This window comes from Strix uralensis, chromosome 14 (assembly GCF_047716275.1).
Source record: "Strix uralensis isolate ZFMK-TIS-50842 chromosome 14, bStrUra1, whole genome shotgun sequence".
In the NCBI taxonomy this organism is placed as follows: domain Eukaryota; kingdom Metazoa; phylum Chordata; class Aves; order Strigiformes; family Strigidae; genus Strix; species Strix uralensis.
In genome coordinates, this window is record NC_133985.1 from 10,935,930 (window position 1) to 10,955,499 (window position 19,570).

Sequence of the window (19,570 nt, forward strand, 5' to 3'; positions counted from 1 at the left end):
TAGTTCATCTTTTATTCTGTTGGCTCTGTATTTATATTAAACTTTATTTTCAGAAGACTTTAGTGTATTTTTGTCATTCAACAGACAAAGAACAACATCTATGTAGCAGTACTGTTGTGTGGTTTTCCTTTGTTTATCACCCTTATAATTTGCATCATGTGCAATGTTGTACTTTGGACTGCCATCATGCTTAATTGTGAAAATAGTTGGTACATTCCCAGTGAAAGCTTCCAATAAACAAGCACACAGCTCAAGTACCCTCTTTTTTTTTTTTTTAAAAAAAAAGCTAAGGAGAAACCACTTAAGAGCTAGCAAAGAATATATGTCTATACCTTAAAAATACATGATCTCAGCACTCATAACATTTTACAAAACAGAAGAGGGGTAGGACAAATGTGATAGGCCTTGCCAAATAATAAATTATGAAGGATATTAGGCAGATAAGGAATTTGGTCACCACACAAAAAAGGCAGAAAATGTGCAGAGACAAGGTAGGGACATAAAATAATAGAACAGATTGTTCCAGCTCACAGGGCCAGTGTGTCTTGGGGATGCTGTCTTACCCTAGGAAAGTGGAAGGCTGAATAGAAGAACGCAGCTGTATTTCTTCTGGTGTCTGGATCTTCTAAGCAGGAATTGTCCACCAACTTCTAGGTCCTGTTTGTGCTGTCATATCATGAGTGGAGTTGGGGCAGATTAAGTCCAGCAGACTTTGAAAGGGAAAAGATTTATGAGAATTTGAGTTGGCCTAATGCTGCTTTAATTGACATCTCTCTCCAGAATGCTTTAAATGTTGGTGGCAATTCCACAAATTTAATCTCTAGATAAATACTTTTTCATGTGGCTAATTTTTTTTTCTTTTGTGAAAACATACTTCCTCAGGAAGAACGAATGTAGAAGAGTTCAGCCAACCCTAAAGACACTTCTCTGAAGGCTTTTTTGCCACAGTTACTTTTGGAGGGCACTGCAGAGGTGTGTGCAATGCTGAGTTAATTTTTAAACAAATGGATGCAGAACTTACCACCCTGTGCTTGTGCTGTTTGCTGTCAGTTGCAGCATAGTCAGAGATCAGAATTTTTACATGCTGATTAACTCGTACTTCCCTGGCAGACTTTGAAGTAAGAGAGGCTGCTGCCAAAGCAAATGCAGTGAAACATGGCAAGGAATACAAAATGGAGTATGGCACTAATTACCTCCTCCCACGGGAGGATGTTGCAGATGTAACCAAACAAAGGAGAAAGCTGACATTAAAAGTAAAAAAACTGTATTAGTGAGTCCTGACAAGAGCTGCAGCACAGATACAGGTGGAAAAAAGTCTGCTAATGTTGATCAGGCATCAAAGGTTAAAATGACTTTTTTTTTTAAATCTTACAGCTGTAGCTTGTTGCTTTTTTAAACAGGAAAGGGAAACTACTACCCTCTCCCTATTTGTGAGAAAGCCACCACTTGGTGTTTGTTGTCAAAGCCACTGTTTGATCCTCTTGTTTTAGCAAGTTTTACACACTCTGGCAAACAATTTTAAGTTGATATAATGCTCTTTGATCAGTATAATCAACTCATCAGTGAAGTGTACAGGTGTTGCTTAATAAAATTTAGCTTAGTGCTATTTTTTACTAAGAAGTCAAGATACTAGCAGACTTGGGCCAAACACTGATGAATTCTTAGTGATAATTTTGCACAAGTTGTTTGGGTTTTTTTAAGGAGTGTTTATTTTGCTCTCTATACTGCTATTTCAAGACAAGCCTAAAGAATGTCCTCTGGTTGAAAAGGCAGCAGTGCTTTTTTCCCATGTGAAAGCACTCCTTGCATGCTTTCTAGAGAGCCTAGATAAAAATCCCACCCTTCCTTTCAAAGCATTGTTGTCTGTACAATGGGGAGCTACTTAATCACATGCAGAATGTGAAAATGTGCCAGTTGCACAACCCTAAATGTAGTTGCTTCTAGAACTGGAAGTGGTGGCTGGTTCCATTTTGCTTTCAAAGCAGGGAATTATCAGTGGAACAGTAAATCCAAAACCTGTTTCATTCCTACTGTGTTCAAGAAAAGAGGTTTCCACATGTACTCTATGTAAATAACAGGATTGCAACAAGAAAATAAGACTTCATGTTTTCCTGCAGGAGTCTGTAAAACCTTAAATTTGGGTCAAGAGGAGATACTGATGAAAATGAGAAAAACATGATAGCAGTATGAAAGCATATCTTTTAATAAATGATAAATTGACTTTCTCATGTTTTCAAGCTCCTAAATTTCTGCCCTCCAACCACCAATAGGGCAAAAGACTTTCATGATCTTGCATTTTGATTTAAACTTTGGGCAGAGTATTGTCTTATTCTTTAGACAGAAGCTGAATAGAGCTTCTGTTAAGTAGGTGGTAGATAACATTTGAATATGCCAAGTATGTATCATATCCTGAAATATTTAGACTGGACAGGATTATTAAATGCTTTGTTGCATCTTCTGATTTTTGTGTTCTGATTTTATGAGTATTTGTCAGATCTTTAGGAATGAGGTAAGCATTCATGCTGAAGATAACATTACTCTGAAAAACAATTCTTCATGTTTGTAATACAAAGAAATAGAGAGGGAAAGACAATCAGCACTCTTATTTATTTGCATAGTTGTTTGTTTTTCAGTGCACTGGAAGAGACTAGCTTTACTGCCTTAAGCAATCCTTTTGCTGGTCCTTTTGTAGACTACACCAGAAGAAGTAGAAATCTGGAATAAAGAACAAGCCAAAAATTTGGTTGAACAGTGTAATTAGAGCTTCACTGTCACACAAATTAAAGAGACCTGCTGACTGACTCTCAGAACCTTTCCTTTACTGAAGCAACATTTACCCTTTGGTAGGAGACACATCTAGAAAATAAGCTGAATGTCCTTGTCAAGCCTGAAATCCACAGTGCAAAGATACTCTTACACATAAAGCACAACTTCTAAACAGGGATTTAGGGTAACTTAAACGTGTCTTGTGTTAGATGTGGCTTTACCAACTCCCAAGTTATCAGGGTTTTAGACAAGTGAGAGAACTGTTCTCCAAAAGCAATAAATGATTGGCCATATTAGTTTCAGGGAGGGTGAGTGTCCTTTCTTGATTCTCAGAGTAACTTCCTCCTAGTTAGTCTCTCAGACATATGTAACTGGCACAAACATAAGTCAATTAAGGAAAATTTGTGAGAATTTGACAATCCTATCTGTTTTACAAGGTTTACTGTAAGTATTGTAGTTTCAGTAATCTTCCAAAGCAGTGTTGCCATTTTGTTTGGTAAAATAAGATACTACTTGAAATCCAGCCTCTTTTGTGTTTTGTTTTGTTTTTTTTCTTTTGGTAAAACCAAGAAAATAGGGTTCTACAGAAATTCTGTGAGGAGTTGCAGCTAGATTGTTTTCAAAGCTTAAAACAAAGTTAATGACTTTATAGAAACATGTAAGTAGTAGGTTAAAAGATACGTAGGCACAGTGAATAGAGTCAAAGACATGACAGTTTGGGAATATTTCAGTCTGAACATTCTAGTTTTACAGCTATAAAACTGTGTTTATCAAAAATAATCTGATGAAAAGTTTCATTTAATTTTGGATTAAACCTGCACAAAACCATAGAAGATTATCTAGAGTGAAGGAGAAAGTTATTTAATAGTTTTGCTTTACTCTAAAGATTTTTTCTAAACTCAAAATTTTAAGCCTGCTGCTCTTGAGCTTTTGTTTGTTTGCTCTTTATAAACTAACCTGGATATATGAGAACTCACCTCTACTAGCTTTCCTCCACAAATCTCTGCAGTATGACGATAGTTGGGAAAATCAGCCACTATTTTCCCATCTTCCATTTTAACAGTTGCCTGTAATAGAGAAAAGTTTAATGTTCCCTGGGGTTACTGACATTTATTATCAATCAGATACACTGTAAACATCTGTACACCTGATGCTTAAAGTTTTTACTTTTTTAAAAAAGTAGTTGTGTATTACACATGCAGCTTCAGGAACAAGCCTAAAATCCTTGTGCTTTAGTTCTTAAATGTTCACAGTTTAAATAGAAACGTGTTCATGTAACAATACACGCAAGTTCCGTATCTACACAATAGTCACTCATAGCTCTAAAAATGATCTGACAAGAGACTTCTCATTCAGTCCTCAGTGTTCTATGGAGCTCTCTTGTTTTGGCATGATTGTATGAGTTAATTTTGAAGTAGCATTCTTAGATACTAATAACCTGCCTGCAAGCAGCACAAAAGTCACTGTGGACAAGTGATGTGAATCTTTTACCCTAGATCCTGAGTTTCATACCTCTAACTACACTAGAATTCATCTCGCTCATTTAAGCATAGGTGAACATGACTGCACGGTCTGCAGTGACACCTTTATACTGTAATATGTGCCAACTGCCCTAAGAGCTGCTTCTGTATGGAAGAAGATCACAAATACTACAGCGGTTCACCTGACCACCAAAACTAGGTATGTAGTTCCATCACAAAATCAGTCTTGTCTGTATAACTAGTCAGTCTTGCCTATGCTTTTAGTAATACAGAGAAATGAGCCAGTCATATTTAGAGGAGAAAAAAGTAATTTGCAAAATGAGGAGATGAGTGGATGCAAAGACAACCATGGATACAAAGAAACCATCTCACTAGTGTATGTATTGTTTAGTGACCCTATACTAAAAGGCAGTGGTTTCTCTCCATTTACTCTGCCTCCATCTGTGGCTACTTAATAGGCTTTGGAGTGCTGCAGTGCCCAGGGCCAAAAAGAAGAGAATAGGATTTAAAAACTGTCAAGTTTGCAATAAATTGACCAAGTAGAATTGGGTCTTATTCTATCTGTTAGGTTTCACAAAGATTTCTCAAAGCCAAAGACATGGTTCTTTTTCCTCTCATAATCAGAAAGGTATGACTAAAATAACATTCTGGAAATCATGCAATGCTTGGTTTGTCACAGTTCCCTGATGCAATGGCTGGTTTTCCTGTCTCTTTAGTATGTATAAAGCATTTACCCACTCATCTATTGTAGGGCTCAGGACACCTCACGAATGCAGAGTTTAGCTGTCCCAAACTGTCTTATCCCTTTAAATAGATAAGAAATTAATAAGGTAAGTAAAGCAACTATTTTACAGCAGGTTTTGTATCCAGATTTTGTCCATGACAGGAGCAGATCAATATTGTGTAATCTTCCATCTTGCTAGAAGCTGCTTAAGTTGCAAGTTGCTCTGTACTTCCAAAAGGAAGGAGGATACAGAGATATTTTTTTCCCCTTCATTTTACACAGTCTTTCATTTAAGGTTCAGGCACAGGTAACTTCAGAAGGTGAGCACTGCCAACAGGCATGGGCAGAGCTAGACCATAGCACTCCCCTCAGAGTGTGCTGCAGTTGCTGCATGGTGCTGGATGATGACATAGCTGCCAACCAGCTCTTTAGAGTTTTAATGAGTATTATGTTTGCTTGAGCTGTGACACCAGTAGAGGCTTGACACTTGTTCTTTATTAGTATGTACAATTCTGAAGCTCTAGCTCTCTTTAAAATCAGATATTTTGCTATGTTTCTAAGCTGTGACAGATGAAAAAACAATTTAAGGAAGATGTCCCTGAGACAGATTTTTCACCCTAAATTAAAAAATAACTGAGACAGTGTAGAACTTAAGAGCTAAATTACCTTGAACTTTTTACCACCCATTGTCTCCATGTCTGCTTCCTTGCCAATTGTGAATGTGTTGGTCGTGGTGTGGCCTCCTGGGAAATGCTGCGTCCAGGTGAAGTCATTTCCATTCTGTGCCACCTCAGTGACTATTTTGCAATTTCTTCCCATTTCAACCTTGTCACTGGGGAGACCTTAACCAACAGAAACATACAGTTTATCAAATCTAATAGTCTACCAGCTGTATTTGAATTGAAGCATGCTAATGGTATGTTTGTTCTCAGACATTGATGTCTAAGTGCCTCCTTTGGTTTCGGGGGGTTTTTTGGTGTTGTGTTGTTTGGTTTGGTTTTTTTTTTTTTTACAGCAGTATCAAAGCTGTGAGTTTAAATTACTGGTATAAAGGAAGATATAGGTACATCAATGCATTTGTTAAAATAATAAGTTTTGGTCTTGCATTCTTTTCCCTGAGAAACAATACACAGAATAAATGTATAGATACAAAGTAGATATAAATATCCCCTTCTACTTAATCTACACCTGCAGATGTGTGAAATATAAGGTGTATGAATTTATGCCTTTGCTATATAGCTGCACATACGTATTTACTACTTACTATTTGCTACTGCTTTTTAAAGAAATGAACACAAGCACTGACCTAAGAGCTTTCGCAGGGTAATCTCTCAAACAGGTTTGCACAGTCTTCTGAAAGTGTTCACAGAAACCTGTTCTGGTGTAAGAGTTTGACAAGCATTTTCATACTAAATTTATACTCCCACCAATGAATACTAAGGACAGAAAAAGTGACTTTCACAATCACCATACTGCAAACATCTTGACCCTTCATTCTGCTGCCAATGAAAAGGAATACTACTTCTGTAGAATAGGACTATTTCCTCTTGTAAGAATGAAAACTGAACCTCCCTGCTGAAGTGCAGTCTTAGCCCGTTGATTTCAGCACATTTCAGTAAAAAAAATTCTTTTAAAAAAAAGTATTTTAAACTAATTTATAAACTTTAAGACTTATACCCCAAGACATACTTACCAATCTTCTTCACAAAGTCATCATAGTTCTCATCGCCTTCAAATTCGTATTTGCCTGCGAATGCCATGTTGCCCTGGTGATGTGGCTGGTAGAGCAGAATAGCAGCTGGAACAAAGAAGAATGGATAAGTGCAGATGGCTTGAGGCCCTCGTTTTTATAAACCAGCCCAAGCTGTTCAGCCCACCTATACCCACACCCCTTGGAAATTACTTTTATGATCTATGTGAGTCATTAACATGGATGCCATTGACCTGTAGGAAAATCAAGGTTATAATGCAATTATACATCCTTGACAATAATCTGGAGCAGAAATCAAGGACAAAAGCTCAGTTTTCATTTTACTGCATATTTAAACAAAGTGATATATTTTTACTTTCAAGATTCCACTGATTTCGCATTCAGGGTGGAATAATGGTAAAATGTTATAATGAAACAGGGAGGAAACGACTTCAAAGCAGTGTCTTGAGATCACAGCCTTGCTCTGTTTGGAAGCATACCCTATATTAGTTAACATTTGAAAATAAGAAACAAGCTGCATAGATTCCTAAGTAATTCTGGTAGGATATAGGCAATGACAAGATTCTGGGTAAATTACTGCACCTGCACCTGTCTTACCTTATCTCCACACACAAAAAATAATTATGAAATATTTTATACTACTTAGATGTAAAGTACATTAGATTAGTCCATGGCACCACATTCCCATACCCTACTTAATATCAAGAGACAATAGTGCTTTGTATTAGCAAGTGTTTGCACAAAGTACAAAAAATACACTCATTTTGGAAAAGCAGAGCTCTGATTTATATAAGATAACCATAAGTTAAAAGTCAGGGAGTCTGCTGGGTAATTTAGAATACATACAGGAGATGTCCTATGCCTAATGAATCCATTCCCACACACAGATAGCAGGGTAGGAAATTCTCAGCTGCTGTGTATTGGCATAACTCCACTGGCTGAGAATACAAACTAACAATTTTTAATCTGAACAAAAACATTCCTAGGATTTATGTGAAAACTGTCATAGATTGGAATTTTATTTTATTAATGTAATAAATTTGGGACAGAACAGAAAATCTATTTTTCCCTGGTTTTATAAAAGCCTGGAGAAATATGTAAGTGTTCAACAGGTTTTGCTGTATGCAAAGTGGGTTCCATTTCTTAAATGCAATTAATTTAATCCCACATGCTAATGCAAGAACATGTCTATCTAGAGTCAAGAAACTGATCAGAAGAACAAGAACATAGGCTGGGTGATGAAAAACATGGAAAACAAAGATCCACTAAACTTCGCCACTGCTCTCCTTGGTATGCTTTCAAAATAATATATTCTATGTAACCATTTCTGTATTTCTAATTAATAGACTTATCCATACTCCATTCTGTCAGAGAATAAGACAAACTTCAGTAATGGGATGAAACTTCAGTAAAATGTTAAATATCATAAATCACAGTATAGCATTACTGTAAAACTACATAAATTGCTACATCTAACAGTTTTATTACCAGTAACATTGTCCTTGAGTTCACAGAGTCAGTTGTACACTCCCTCAGCCTGTGCTCTAAACCGTGCATGTAGGAGAGTGTAGTGTAGTTTGCAAGCTGTTCTACTGAGTTGAGACAGAAGGGTGCCCCTGAGTGACTCCTGCCTCCTACAGGTCCTCTCTCGTATGGTCACATACTGGCCGTGTCACGCTGTAGCCTCACAGATTCGGGACTGCATGTAGATTATGTCATATCAGCATTAAATTCAAGAGGAGCTAGAAATAAGACAGCCTGTACCCAACTGTTTCCTCACAGCATATCAGTGTACACAATAACTCCTTAAATTAGTATCTGTCAGGGGCGTTTAAGGATTTATTACATTTAAATATATTTGCTATATATACATATATATTTAATGCATATTGCTTGTCAGGGTGTGTTGCCACTCAATGAAAAAAATCCTCTCTAGTTTGTATTAATTTTTTATTTTACTTAGTAAGCTGCTTTCTTTTATGAAAAGACTCTGCTGTCTGTATGTTCTACAGTCTTACAGAAGATTTCCTATCTTAGGAAAATTTTTGCAGTTTCAAAACTTTTCCTTACAGGGGGAAAATGAGAGGGATTCCAGAATAACACACTCACTGATGGGTGAAAAGTCTGAGTCATGCAAGAAGGGGACTTCTAATGGAAAAGAATATTCTGACCAGAAAAAGCTTCAGAAAATTCCAAGTCAATTTTGTGAGAGATTATACCTGTGGACTGGAAACGAGCTTACCTCATGTTTATTAGTTAGGAATTTACATAATTTCTGGTTTTTGGGGTTTGCTTTTTTTACCTACTTCTTCTTCTGAAGTCTGAGAGAAGCTAACTTCAAAAATCTTACATCTTCTTATGAAAGAAAACAAAACTTTCAAATGGAGATGCGGTTTTTGAAGTTGACAACAATCCTTTTAAAACTATTTGTTTGGGTGTATGTTCCTGGCAGGAAAGCAGTTTTCTAGAACAGATGCAGAAAGTGAACAAGAGTGAAGCATAACAAAATCATGGTCAATTTGTAAAATAAAAATGGAACAAATGTCCTAGGAATTACTGCCTTCCCACCCCTAACCCTTCACTCTCCCCATATTTACTCAGCTTTAAATTGTACCATGCTGTGCAGTGGCTGACTATATTGTGCTGGAGTTCATGACGCCACAAAAGCCATACCATCTGCTGTCTGCATGCAATTAAAAGGATGTCTCCATACTTGAAATAGAAGAGAACCATATACCTTCCCTCTGTGAACATTCTCTGTGTCCTGTGATTAGCATTCAAAACACAGGAGTGTGGGAGAAAAGTACAAAACTGGGGGTTTCTGTATCAATTACAAATACATAAGGTTCAGGGAAAGAACAGAGAAACTTGTTTCACTACCAGTGTTTCTTTGCACTTTTCATTTAAAAGTGTCTGTAAAATGATTCTGACTGTCCCACAATCACATTTAACACTTAGTTTTTTAATTAAAACTCCTTCAGCTTAATCCCAAGATTGCTGAACTCAGTGACCAACTGTGCAGAAGCAGACAACTGAAAAGGAAACTTTCTTTATCAGCTGGACCCAGATGCTTAGGCCCTATCTATATAAAGAAAAAACACCATTAGCATGGAAAACAATGAAGTGGTTGCACATACACAAAAGCCTCAGTTCTTACTGCTATAGTAAAGCTAAGTAGATACCAGTTAAGCTACGAGAATGTAAACTCTGTGCTGTTAATAGAGGCAAAACCCCAGTAATTTCAGTCATACACTGATTTGAAAATACCGTTTAGAGGAAAGTATCATCAAGTCTATTTCATACATGAGAAAGCTGAAACACTGAGGAAAAAGTGACCTATTAGAGTTTATGATACAGTAAATGGATGATGCAGCCAGTAAGAAATCCTAAGTCCAGGCATCAACCCAGTGTCTACAGGATGGCACATTTATTTAAACATTTTTATAATAAGCAAGCCCTTAGAAGCAAAGGAGAGCTCTGAGTGACCGTTTACTTTCAGACACCCAGGAAGTTTTACACTTGTTCCACTGATGGGCTGTGAGAATCTTTAGAGCTGCTTAGCACAACTGGCTGAGCCAGTCCCTAGTTAAGGTTCTTGCTGTCTCCATGTGGCCCTGTGTATACTGAAAGATAACCAGTGTCCAGCCCCAGCTGTGCTTTTGGAGAGGGGGTGACCGGTGAGACTGTCCTCAGGCTAGCTGAGCGCTGAAGACCTCTGTCTTGCACTAGGCTCTCAGTGTTCCAGAGAGACATGCACAACCCTGGGAAGAAGGTAAATGAACTCAAGCCACAGACTCTTCTGTTTACATAAAACTTATTGGAGGACAATACCACTGGCATAGTAACACCACATGGACCTTGGATGATAGATCAAACTGGGTAAGAAATATGCCACAGTTCTGTCAAACAGGAAAAAGACAATCAGATTAAATGAACTTGAGCTTTTACGTTATCTTTCTCTATAAAGATCAAATGATATTGATAGCTTTCTTGTGATGTGATATAAAAATGCTGACAACTACACAACTATACAATACTTAGAGTTGCCTGCAGTGGGAATGTGGTGGGCACAGAGCCAGTGTGTAGTACAGTAAATTCCCAGTGAATAACTATTTGACTGGGTGGGTCACTCTTGTCACACACTAAATATGAGTTTATTCACCTCCAAGGGGTTGTATCCTACACTGTGCATGAGATTTCCAGAGCAGGTTACAAACATCCATCCAAACAATAAAGGTAAGGCTATGCAATCTTAATAAATAAATGTGCTTGCTCTGCCTGGCTGCTCAGGATCAGCAGAATCATTTTCGAACAAGATTTGAACAAATATGCCATCATCTGTACCTGTCTGTGCAGAGGAGTTTTTAATGTGCATTGTGAATTTGCAGCCATGTTTCTGCTTACTTATTCTGAAATAAATCCTTATTTTCATTCCTGCCTTTTTTGCTATAAAATGTAAAGAAATTTGATAGTGTATTGGAAAATGAAGAATTTCATCAAGTAGTCTTCCAAATACTGAGCGAGGACAATGTTTATTCCAAGAATAAAGGAATGGAGGCCTTCTGACTTTACTGAAGTTACGGTCACTTGGACAATTGCTAGGGTTAGTCATTCAAGTCCTTATCTCTTCAGTTTCAGCTAAAATCAGTTTCCATTTAATGACCTTACACTTTGCATTTACAGTATTTGTGATTTTCCTACCTCTTCAGAGCTGTGAGGATGTGATGTCGTTTTTGCATACCTCTACAGCAGTGCTTCATCCTTGGTGGGCTGGTCATTGAACTGGTGCAGAGAACTCTACAATTACCCAGTAAAATAAAGAATAAATTAAAACAAAATTACTACATATACATGTATTTTAAATGCATTATGTGTATTTAATCCATTCCAACTACTACAACGTAGAGCCTGCACACTGCTGCAAACAACCTTGGTTATGTTATACTTCTGCTTAACAGAACTCAGTTCAAATCCAACTGAATTAACAGCTATAACTGAGACCCATGGAAAAAGAAAAGATATTTCCCTGGCATAAGGTGAGAATCATAACCAGAGAAAGGCAAAAGAATAAAAAGCTTCCGGTGTAAAAACTGAAAGCAGCTTTCAGAAAGTGGCCATTATCTTCAGCGTACTTGGCGCTATTTATCATTTTCAATGGAGAAAGATGCAGCTGTTCTTTATGTAGGTCAAAGAAAATATTATTCTACAGGAGACTGTCTGCCATCTGGTGGCCAACTGTCAGGGCCCGTACGCCAGGCAGCACGTCCTACACTGAGCGCCCACCTCACCCATGTAAACCCCTGACTTCAGTTAGAGCGTGCCAGGGCTTGCAACTAGCCCCATCCCACAGCTGAACCTGCAAGATGAATCGCCGATCCCCTCATTCTCTAACACTAAAAAAAAAAATAATTTCCCCCTGAGCTGGTTATAATCAGCTCGATAAGAGTCATGTTAAATGTATCATTTATATTTATATAATATATAGAAATAGTATTTATACAAGCAATTATCTTCATATGCTTCATTTTGGGACATAGTTCTTGATGAAGATGATTTCCTAAGCACTGGTTTATGGCATTGCTGACCTATCACACAGTGTTCACCTTTGCTTAAACACAAATACATTTGTATTGCTATCTTGGCAATCAGCAAGACACAGGACTGCTTCATACAGATTTAATTAAACATTGTAGATCAGAGGCCACTGAATTCCCCTGAATTCAGTGGGAATTATCTACCGTTGAACTAACACTTCAACACAATTTAATGAATCTAACTTTAGGTGCAAATGTTATTTGCAGCACACTGGCATTTGTGAAACCCACTGAGTGGATTCAGCTGTCCCAGAGAAACAGAAATAAGGGTGTGCACGCTTAGGCAGAGCAGCACTGTTTGCAGACAGAATGCAAGGAAATGGCATAACCTTATTCTGCAAGGTCTAAGGTGCACAGGCTTTTTATGCTGAATTTGTCTCACTGAGTGGGGAAAAAGCCCATAACAACCATAAAAACATGCATTCATAGTTGTGCTTACCTAACTTTGAAACCTGAGTCACTGATCTAACATGGACACATAGTAAATCTCATATTTGAATGCATACTGTCAGGACCACGGGCAAGAGTCTACTACTAACAATGAGAAGTTAGGCGGAAGAGCTCAGCACTGTATTTGAATTTATCAGGATAATGGGAGTTGCAACAGTGTGGCTGTTATAGACAGTTAGCATGAATAAGTTGTCAAAAAAGTAAAACTCTTGTGGAAGCTTATACCCAAAGGAAAAGTTCATCTAAAGCGAGCAGTTACTTCCCTCAGTCTCCCAAGACAGCTACCTATGATATGCAAAACAGCTGAGTCTTCAAATACTGGTAGGAACAGAGGGAACTTTCAGGAACCAAATCAAAGGCCTTGGATATCTTTACTTTCAGAATTTACTTGCCACAAAGTCATAAATATAACGCTTTTGCATTCTTTTTGTCATGTTGGAGTCACCCTGCCCTTGAATGTCTCCCAGCATGCTTTAAAGTTTATTAACCTTTCAGATGTGTTGTATAAAGCCAACTGAGATACACTCAAAGACGAAATGGAGATAAGGAAAGTAATTCCATTAGTGAATGAACTAGGCTGAGTGACTACCTTTGAAGTGCTTTTAGAACTGGAATGCAATTGAACAAGGAGTACAGATTCACAATAAAAGTAGGAACTCTCCAGTGAAAAGAAAGTTACACTTAATGATTCTTTCAGAATGAAACTTGATCAGGAAAGCTTGTAAATTCTTAAAACAGCTGTATCTGGCAATTATTCAGCAACCCTCCATAGTAAATGGCTAATGATTATTAATTCCTTTGGTATTCAGAGTAATCATTCATGATGAATTCAGAGTGAACTCATCTGCTGTTAATGTAATGTGTAATTCCATGGGAGTTCTATTATAATGTTGCCTTATTAAGTATCCATTTAGTATAGTACTAGGTGTTACTATTCTAAACCCATAAGCAGTAGAAAAGCAATTACCAACAAGACGTGGTTGAATTCTTGAAAAGCTAATGCTTGTACAGAGTCCAAATATTTAACAGAAATGCACCAGCCAGCTCTACAGGACTCCTACAGGTGACACAGTACAGACTCTGTCCTTGCCCCAGATGTGACATTCTGATGGGGATCTGCCTAACAAAACCAGGAAAGAAAGGATCCTACCAGAAGCTCAGAGATAGATATATCTGCAGGGGAAGAAGGCACAGATCTTCTAAAAATCCAGTATTTTTGGGACTCCCTAAAAGGAAATTTGATTATTTCCTGCCAAAACACTCTACCAGGAAAACCTTTAGTCTGTTTGGATTTCCAGAAAGGTTGTTTCCAGAGAGCAAGATAACCAAGTGATTAATTCAAGCTGTACAAGCTGGCATAGCCTCTGTAAGAAGTGTTTGGTTCTGCTGCCCCTGACTGATGTTCCTGATCTCTGAGTGCTACCTCAATGGGACTGCTGAGGTCTGGTTTGGGCAACTAAAAGACAGAAAACTAAACCTAAGGAAAAAAATAAGAAAAAAGAAGTGCTTAGTTTTCAGGAGGTTTCATCAGTTTTCAGCTGATTTGGTTCTCTGAACTGCCTCAGTTGCATGGTCAGGCCCTGTCAGTACAACAGGAGGTACAAGAGAGAGGAGGGGAAGATGAATGGCACCATCATCATCATCATCATGTAGCCCTTTCATTGCCTAGTGGTGACTGCAAACCACAGAGCAGTCTGAGGATATGACAATGCTGCTTAAATTGCTCAGGTGATTCCTAGCTGTTCATGAGCCACCTCCTGCTTTGTGCTGGCACAACTGTTCATGCAGTAGTGTAGCCACCAGAGTGAGGGCCTGATTTGAATTAAAAATACCAAAGATAAAATGAAAAGATATTTTCCAGCTAGTTCAGCGCTCTGATCCAGTTCTTTGCGTGATCACACAAACAGCTGTATTGGCATAATGCAAGTATTGGCATGGAAACAGGAACAAGCAGCTGGTGGAGTATCGGCACAAGGTGGCTACGCCACTGAAAAATGCTCACTGTAATCATGGTGTGAGTTATACTTCATGACCTATATTAAAAGAATAAAGAAGTCCAAACTGATAATTGTAAACAAGGCTCTGGAGAGGAAAAGCAGAAATATGCTCATGCTAATTGAGCTAGCAATGTGTGTCTAGTTCAGGTTCACTGAACAAATTTTCTGCAAGCGGAAGGCTAGTACAAATTCTCTGAACTCATTATTTCCTATTGTTTCTTCAGAGTCCAACACCCAAGTAAATCAAATCAGCACTCCTGGACTCAGAAGCACCAAAACACAGAACTGGGAGGGACATCTGTTATCATTTCAGTCTCTTGCACTTTATACAATTTCTTGTCTTTGTTACTGTAGCAGGCAGTTTACTCCCTGGTATGTAAAAATCTTCTTTCAGTTTCTAGTTTAAATTAATGCATGGTTATTCTAAGCCTGTTTGTACTTGTGCCAGCATTGCCTCTTCTCTTAAGTAGAACTTCTTTCTCTGAGTTTACCTCAAAGTTCTTTAGAGAACAGTTACATCCTTTTTTTTTGCTAGGGTAAATAAATTGGGCTAAGCCATGTCAAACTCTACTAGACACTCCATCTTACCATCCAAGTATTCCTCTCCACTTACTTCAATTGCAGATAATCTTTTTGGAACAGAGGTGACTATGACCTATAACATTTTCCAGCTCAGAAACAAGTTTCATGAGTACACTCTCCACCTTTAAACTAAGATCATTAACAGACATACTAAAATGTTTTGGTTTTACAATAAGATTCATACCAGCACTTTATTAATCTAATTGTTCTTTTCTTTCTCCAGGATTCTTCCCTTTAATTAGTTATCTTATACTAAATGTTAATCAATTGCATCCAATTCAATGGTAATGGGGACTGACAGCAGAAATAGGAAGCTATCTTGATTTTTAAGTTTTAGTAACTACTACAACAGAAGACTTGAAGATTTTTTATGTCAGTTTTACTCACGTAATCTGAAAATGCACAGTAAAACTAATTTTGGCTACTATCAATTTGGCTCACATAAAACTGTTAAGATTTCCTTGAAATACCATCTTTGGATTAAGAGCCACTATGGAACATGTTGAACCTCAATGGTTTCAGTCTAATACACAATTTTTAAAAAGTTGCTAAAATGAAAGATAGAATTCAACCTTATCTGCAGAGTATTCTGGTAAAAGTAAACTGAGTTAAAGATACTACATCTATATATTTCTTTGTTCCATGTATTTATACCAGAGGTCCCTAACAGAAAGTAACTATAGTTCTAATAAAGTTAGAAACTGACAACCCTAAAGATAAGAATCATTACAACTACTGTTTCGGACTTTTCTGACCAAAAACCAATAGTCATCTCCCCTTTATCTACATAGTTCATGTGATGTGTTGTAAAGATTTTATTATCTGATAGTATCTATATGACTGTACTTGCTGACACATCAGGACAACATAGCTCCAAATGGGAGTTTATCTTCAACATAATCTAGTCTAATTTGGAGACTTTTGTCACATGGCTGTGGTCTTCTAAGCAATCCTCAGTCATCACCAAAAGGGGGGGAAAAAGCTACGTACCAATATAAAATGAATGTGCATTGTACCTGCATTCAAAAATATTGGGAATTGACAGCATGAAGCATAACTAAATGCAATTAGGCTGTCACCACCACACACCAGTGCCACCACCAAGAAAAAAAAAATCAAATTCTTTCTTAGCCACAATGTATTTGGAAGGTATCATGCTCTGGAAGCCTCCTCTCTACAGCTAGAGTTACCTACAAAATTTGTACAGTAATATATTCAAATTAGAAGGCAGCAGGATGAACATGGGATGAAACAAGGACTCAGGGTTTCAGGAACTTATCCTGCTTCTACAGCATAAACTGGAGTTCTGCATGGGCTCTGGTGGCAGCAGGCTTCTCATGATAGCTGGACAACTTGATGAAACCAGTCCTAGAGCTTGCATTTTTATATGCACTGAACTGACTTGCTTATTTTAGTTATTCCTACTTCTCACATACCCCTTCTGCAGCACCCTACGATTGCATTCTAGCAGGCAGCATTCACTCCACTGTAATAAGCACAGAATGCTTTGCTCCACCTAAGAAACTAAGCAACTGATGATTTAGGGTACATGGCGTTGATTTAGGCTCTCTTGGAGAAATGCTGCACAGAGCTTGCCTTTAACTAAGTTTACTTAAGTCAATAAAGAACAATACGTAATACCATGTTTTAACTTGTTTTACTGTAGGAATTCTACAGGCTAAGACCTGCCCTGTTTCCTCCCAAACAAATCATGTTATAAAACAATAAATCAATTTTTAAGTGCTATCTGCTATATGGAAGGGAGAGGTTTTCAAAGTCTACAGAGATATAAGGAACACTGAAAATTGGAAGTTCTTTAAAAAAAGGAAATTATAAAGAAATTCTTTGCCTTTCTCAATTTTACTCACATTATTGGCTTATTAAGCATAGGCTACTGCTGTGTAGCCTATGGGTAACAATGAAGTGATGGACTTTTAAAAACAAACATTATCTACTTAATAAAAGTACCATTTAGTCTTGTGAGACAATGTATTTTGTTGTATTAATTGAGAATCTAACAGGAATTGAAGGCGTTCAGGATTTTGCAGAACTTTGTATCATATTTAACACAAAAGATTTCTTCACATTGGTAAGGAGTCGTTTAAAAAAATTTACATATTTTGAAGCACAGGGACATATGATTTTTCCACTTGTCTCTGTTTCTGCCTTATACTGTTTAAAGGAAAACTCATTTGTTTTAAGTACTGTTTCAAAGAAGAACAAAGACATTAAGAGTTTCCGTCTTTTCCTTGTTTTTCCTTTATTTTAAGGAATCAATGTGCTGAACGAGAGTGATGGCAATCTAGAGAAACATGTAAGGGTCTCAAATAACCTCAGCACTATGTCTAGTCTAAATTGCTCCCACATACACAGCCAACCTAGTTTTATCAAATATATAACTAAAGCTGCCTCTTTAGAAAATATTTTGAACTTTCAGTGTAGATGCTGAATTATATTATCTCTGCTCAACATGCAAGCTTATACATAGTTTACATATTAAAAGCTTATATTTTTTTGCTGGAATAATATTTTTACATACCATGCTGCTTCAGGGTTTTTTTTAACCACAATTAATACTGGAAAAACCCACAAATATTTATTCTTTGTTTTAAAACAAGCACATTTTTAAAACATCTTAAATGTTTGTTTTCAAATCCATTAATGCATTATATACAAGTGCCTTTTAATAACTGTACCTTGATAGCAGTCCTACTCCCTTCACCTCTTCCCTCTAGTTTGGGATACTTGGAGCATTTTCTTTAATATATTGCAGAGTTCACTCCATGATATGTATGATGAAAAATGCAGGCTAGCAATGGGTGCTGAGCAAAGGGTTAACTTTCAGCTTCAATAAGACAATTCCCCATTTAGAAATACATATATGTGTTTGGTATGTTTCAAAAGAAAACTTTCTAGGTCATTCCAATAAATTGAAATACATCTTTTGGTTTTGAAACAGGCTGTTTCTACTGAAAATGCCAACACAATGTTTTCTTATTCCCAACATGGAAGACTTTAAATTTTTTCTTAAGATACTGCAATTTCACATCTTGCTTATTTTCATGCATCTTTACTTCTGTAATGTCAACATATCTGTATCTGGATCATCAATGGTTACTGAAGCAAATACACAAAGCTGCAGAGCTAAAGAAAGGCCAAATTCCCTACTTGGCCTGCCAGGGGAACTCCTTCTACTGCAAGGGTTACTCAGAGTTCAGTATGCATGGAATAAACACAGCATACTTTATTATGCATCCTGCTTTCCAGACTGCTGCTCCCCAGCTCTCCATCATTAAAGCAATAGTACTGTATTTTAAATACAGATTATGTAATTTGCCCCAGGTCATATGAGATGGGATTAATAGCCAGAAATCCTGATTCACTGCTGTCTGTTAAAACAATAGACACCACTCCATCTTTTAGATATAAATGGTTATCCTGCACATTGTCCTGCATCTCCACCGATTTTCCTGAAGTGTATTAACCTCCATCTATGGCACTTGTAAAGCCTGCTGCTTTATTGGAACACATAAACCCCTTGCACAGTTAAATTCTGCTATTCCAAAGGATTCCATCAGCTGCAGTTCCTGAATGTCTGTTAAAGGGAACATTACATTTAGACACTGGTTTTTTTGAAGGTACATCTGGTTTTCAGTTGACTGTTTCTTATATTTTAAAATCATGTTTACTAGTCTCCTCCCATCACCTTCACTCTCTCAAGCTTTTCCCCTATTCTCTTCTCCGGCAGCTCACCTGAAGAACAGAACTACAGCTGTCCAGTGATGGTGATATGCTATTTGCTACCCCAGTAATCCAAGCCAACAAGGATTTTGTCTTATAGAATCTCAAAGGCAGACATGAGAAACCAGTATCTGAGTGAATTTTTCTTACGCTAGTGCCACACTGAAAATAAGGTTAATTGTGCAAGAACAGAAAGAGTTTGAAAATATCTGAAGCAGAGAAGGATGTGTCTCTTTTCCTGAAATACGAGAAAAGCCAGTTTTCATTGCATATAAGTACTTTTTTGGCCTTAGCTATGCTTTGATGTCTATGATTCACGGTAACATCTCACTGCATATTTTACAACAATCTAAAATTGTTTATATTTTCTTAGATACATTTAACAAGAGAAATAAACACACTTTTGTAGCAGAGAAAATACATACATCTCACATGCCATTTCTTCACCATCTCCAAAACAAGCTGATATTTGCATCTGCTTGTTCTATTAACTGCTTTTATTACACCTAGCCTGCAGTGTCTCT

General features: G+C 37.3%; 1 protein-coding gene across 4 annotated transcripts in view; it reads right to left on the reverse strand.

The window, feature by feature from the left end:
- Positions 1-2,588: 2,588 nt before the first annotated feature.
- The window catches only part of FABP6 (fatty acid binding protein 6), a 45,243-nt gene continuing 28,261 nt past the window's right edge, over positions 2,589-19,570 (reverse strand). For all 4 annotated transcript variants that reach the window (XM_074884049.1, XM_074884048.1, XM_074884051.1 and 1 more), the window contains 5 exons: positions 11,384-11,479; positions 6,665-6,769; positions 5,638-5,813; positions 3,744-3,833; positions 2,589-2,715 (listed from right to left, as the gene is read on the reverse strand). In XM_074884049.1, the coding sequence (XP_074740150.1) occupies positions 2,662-2,715; positions 3,744-3,833; positions 5,638-5,813; positions 6,665-6,731 (387 nt within the window). In that variant the 5' untranslated portion in view covers positions 6,732-6,769; positions 11,384-11,479 and the 3' untranslated portion in view covers positions 2,589-2,661. The remainder of the gene's footprint in view (positions 2,716-3,743; positions 3,834-5,637; positions 5,814-6,664; positions 6,770-11,383; positions 11,480-19,570) is intronic.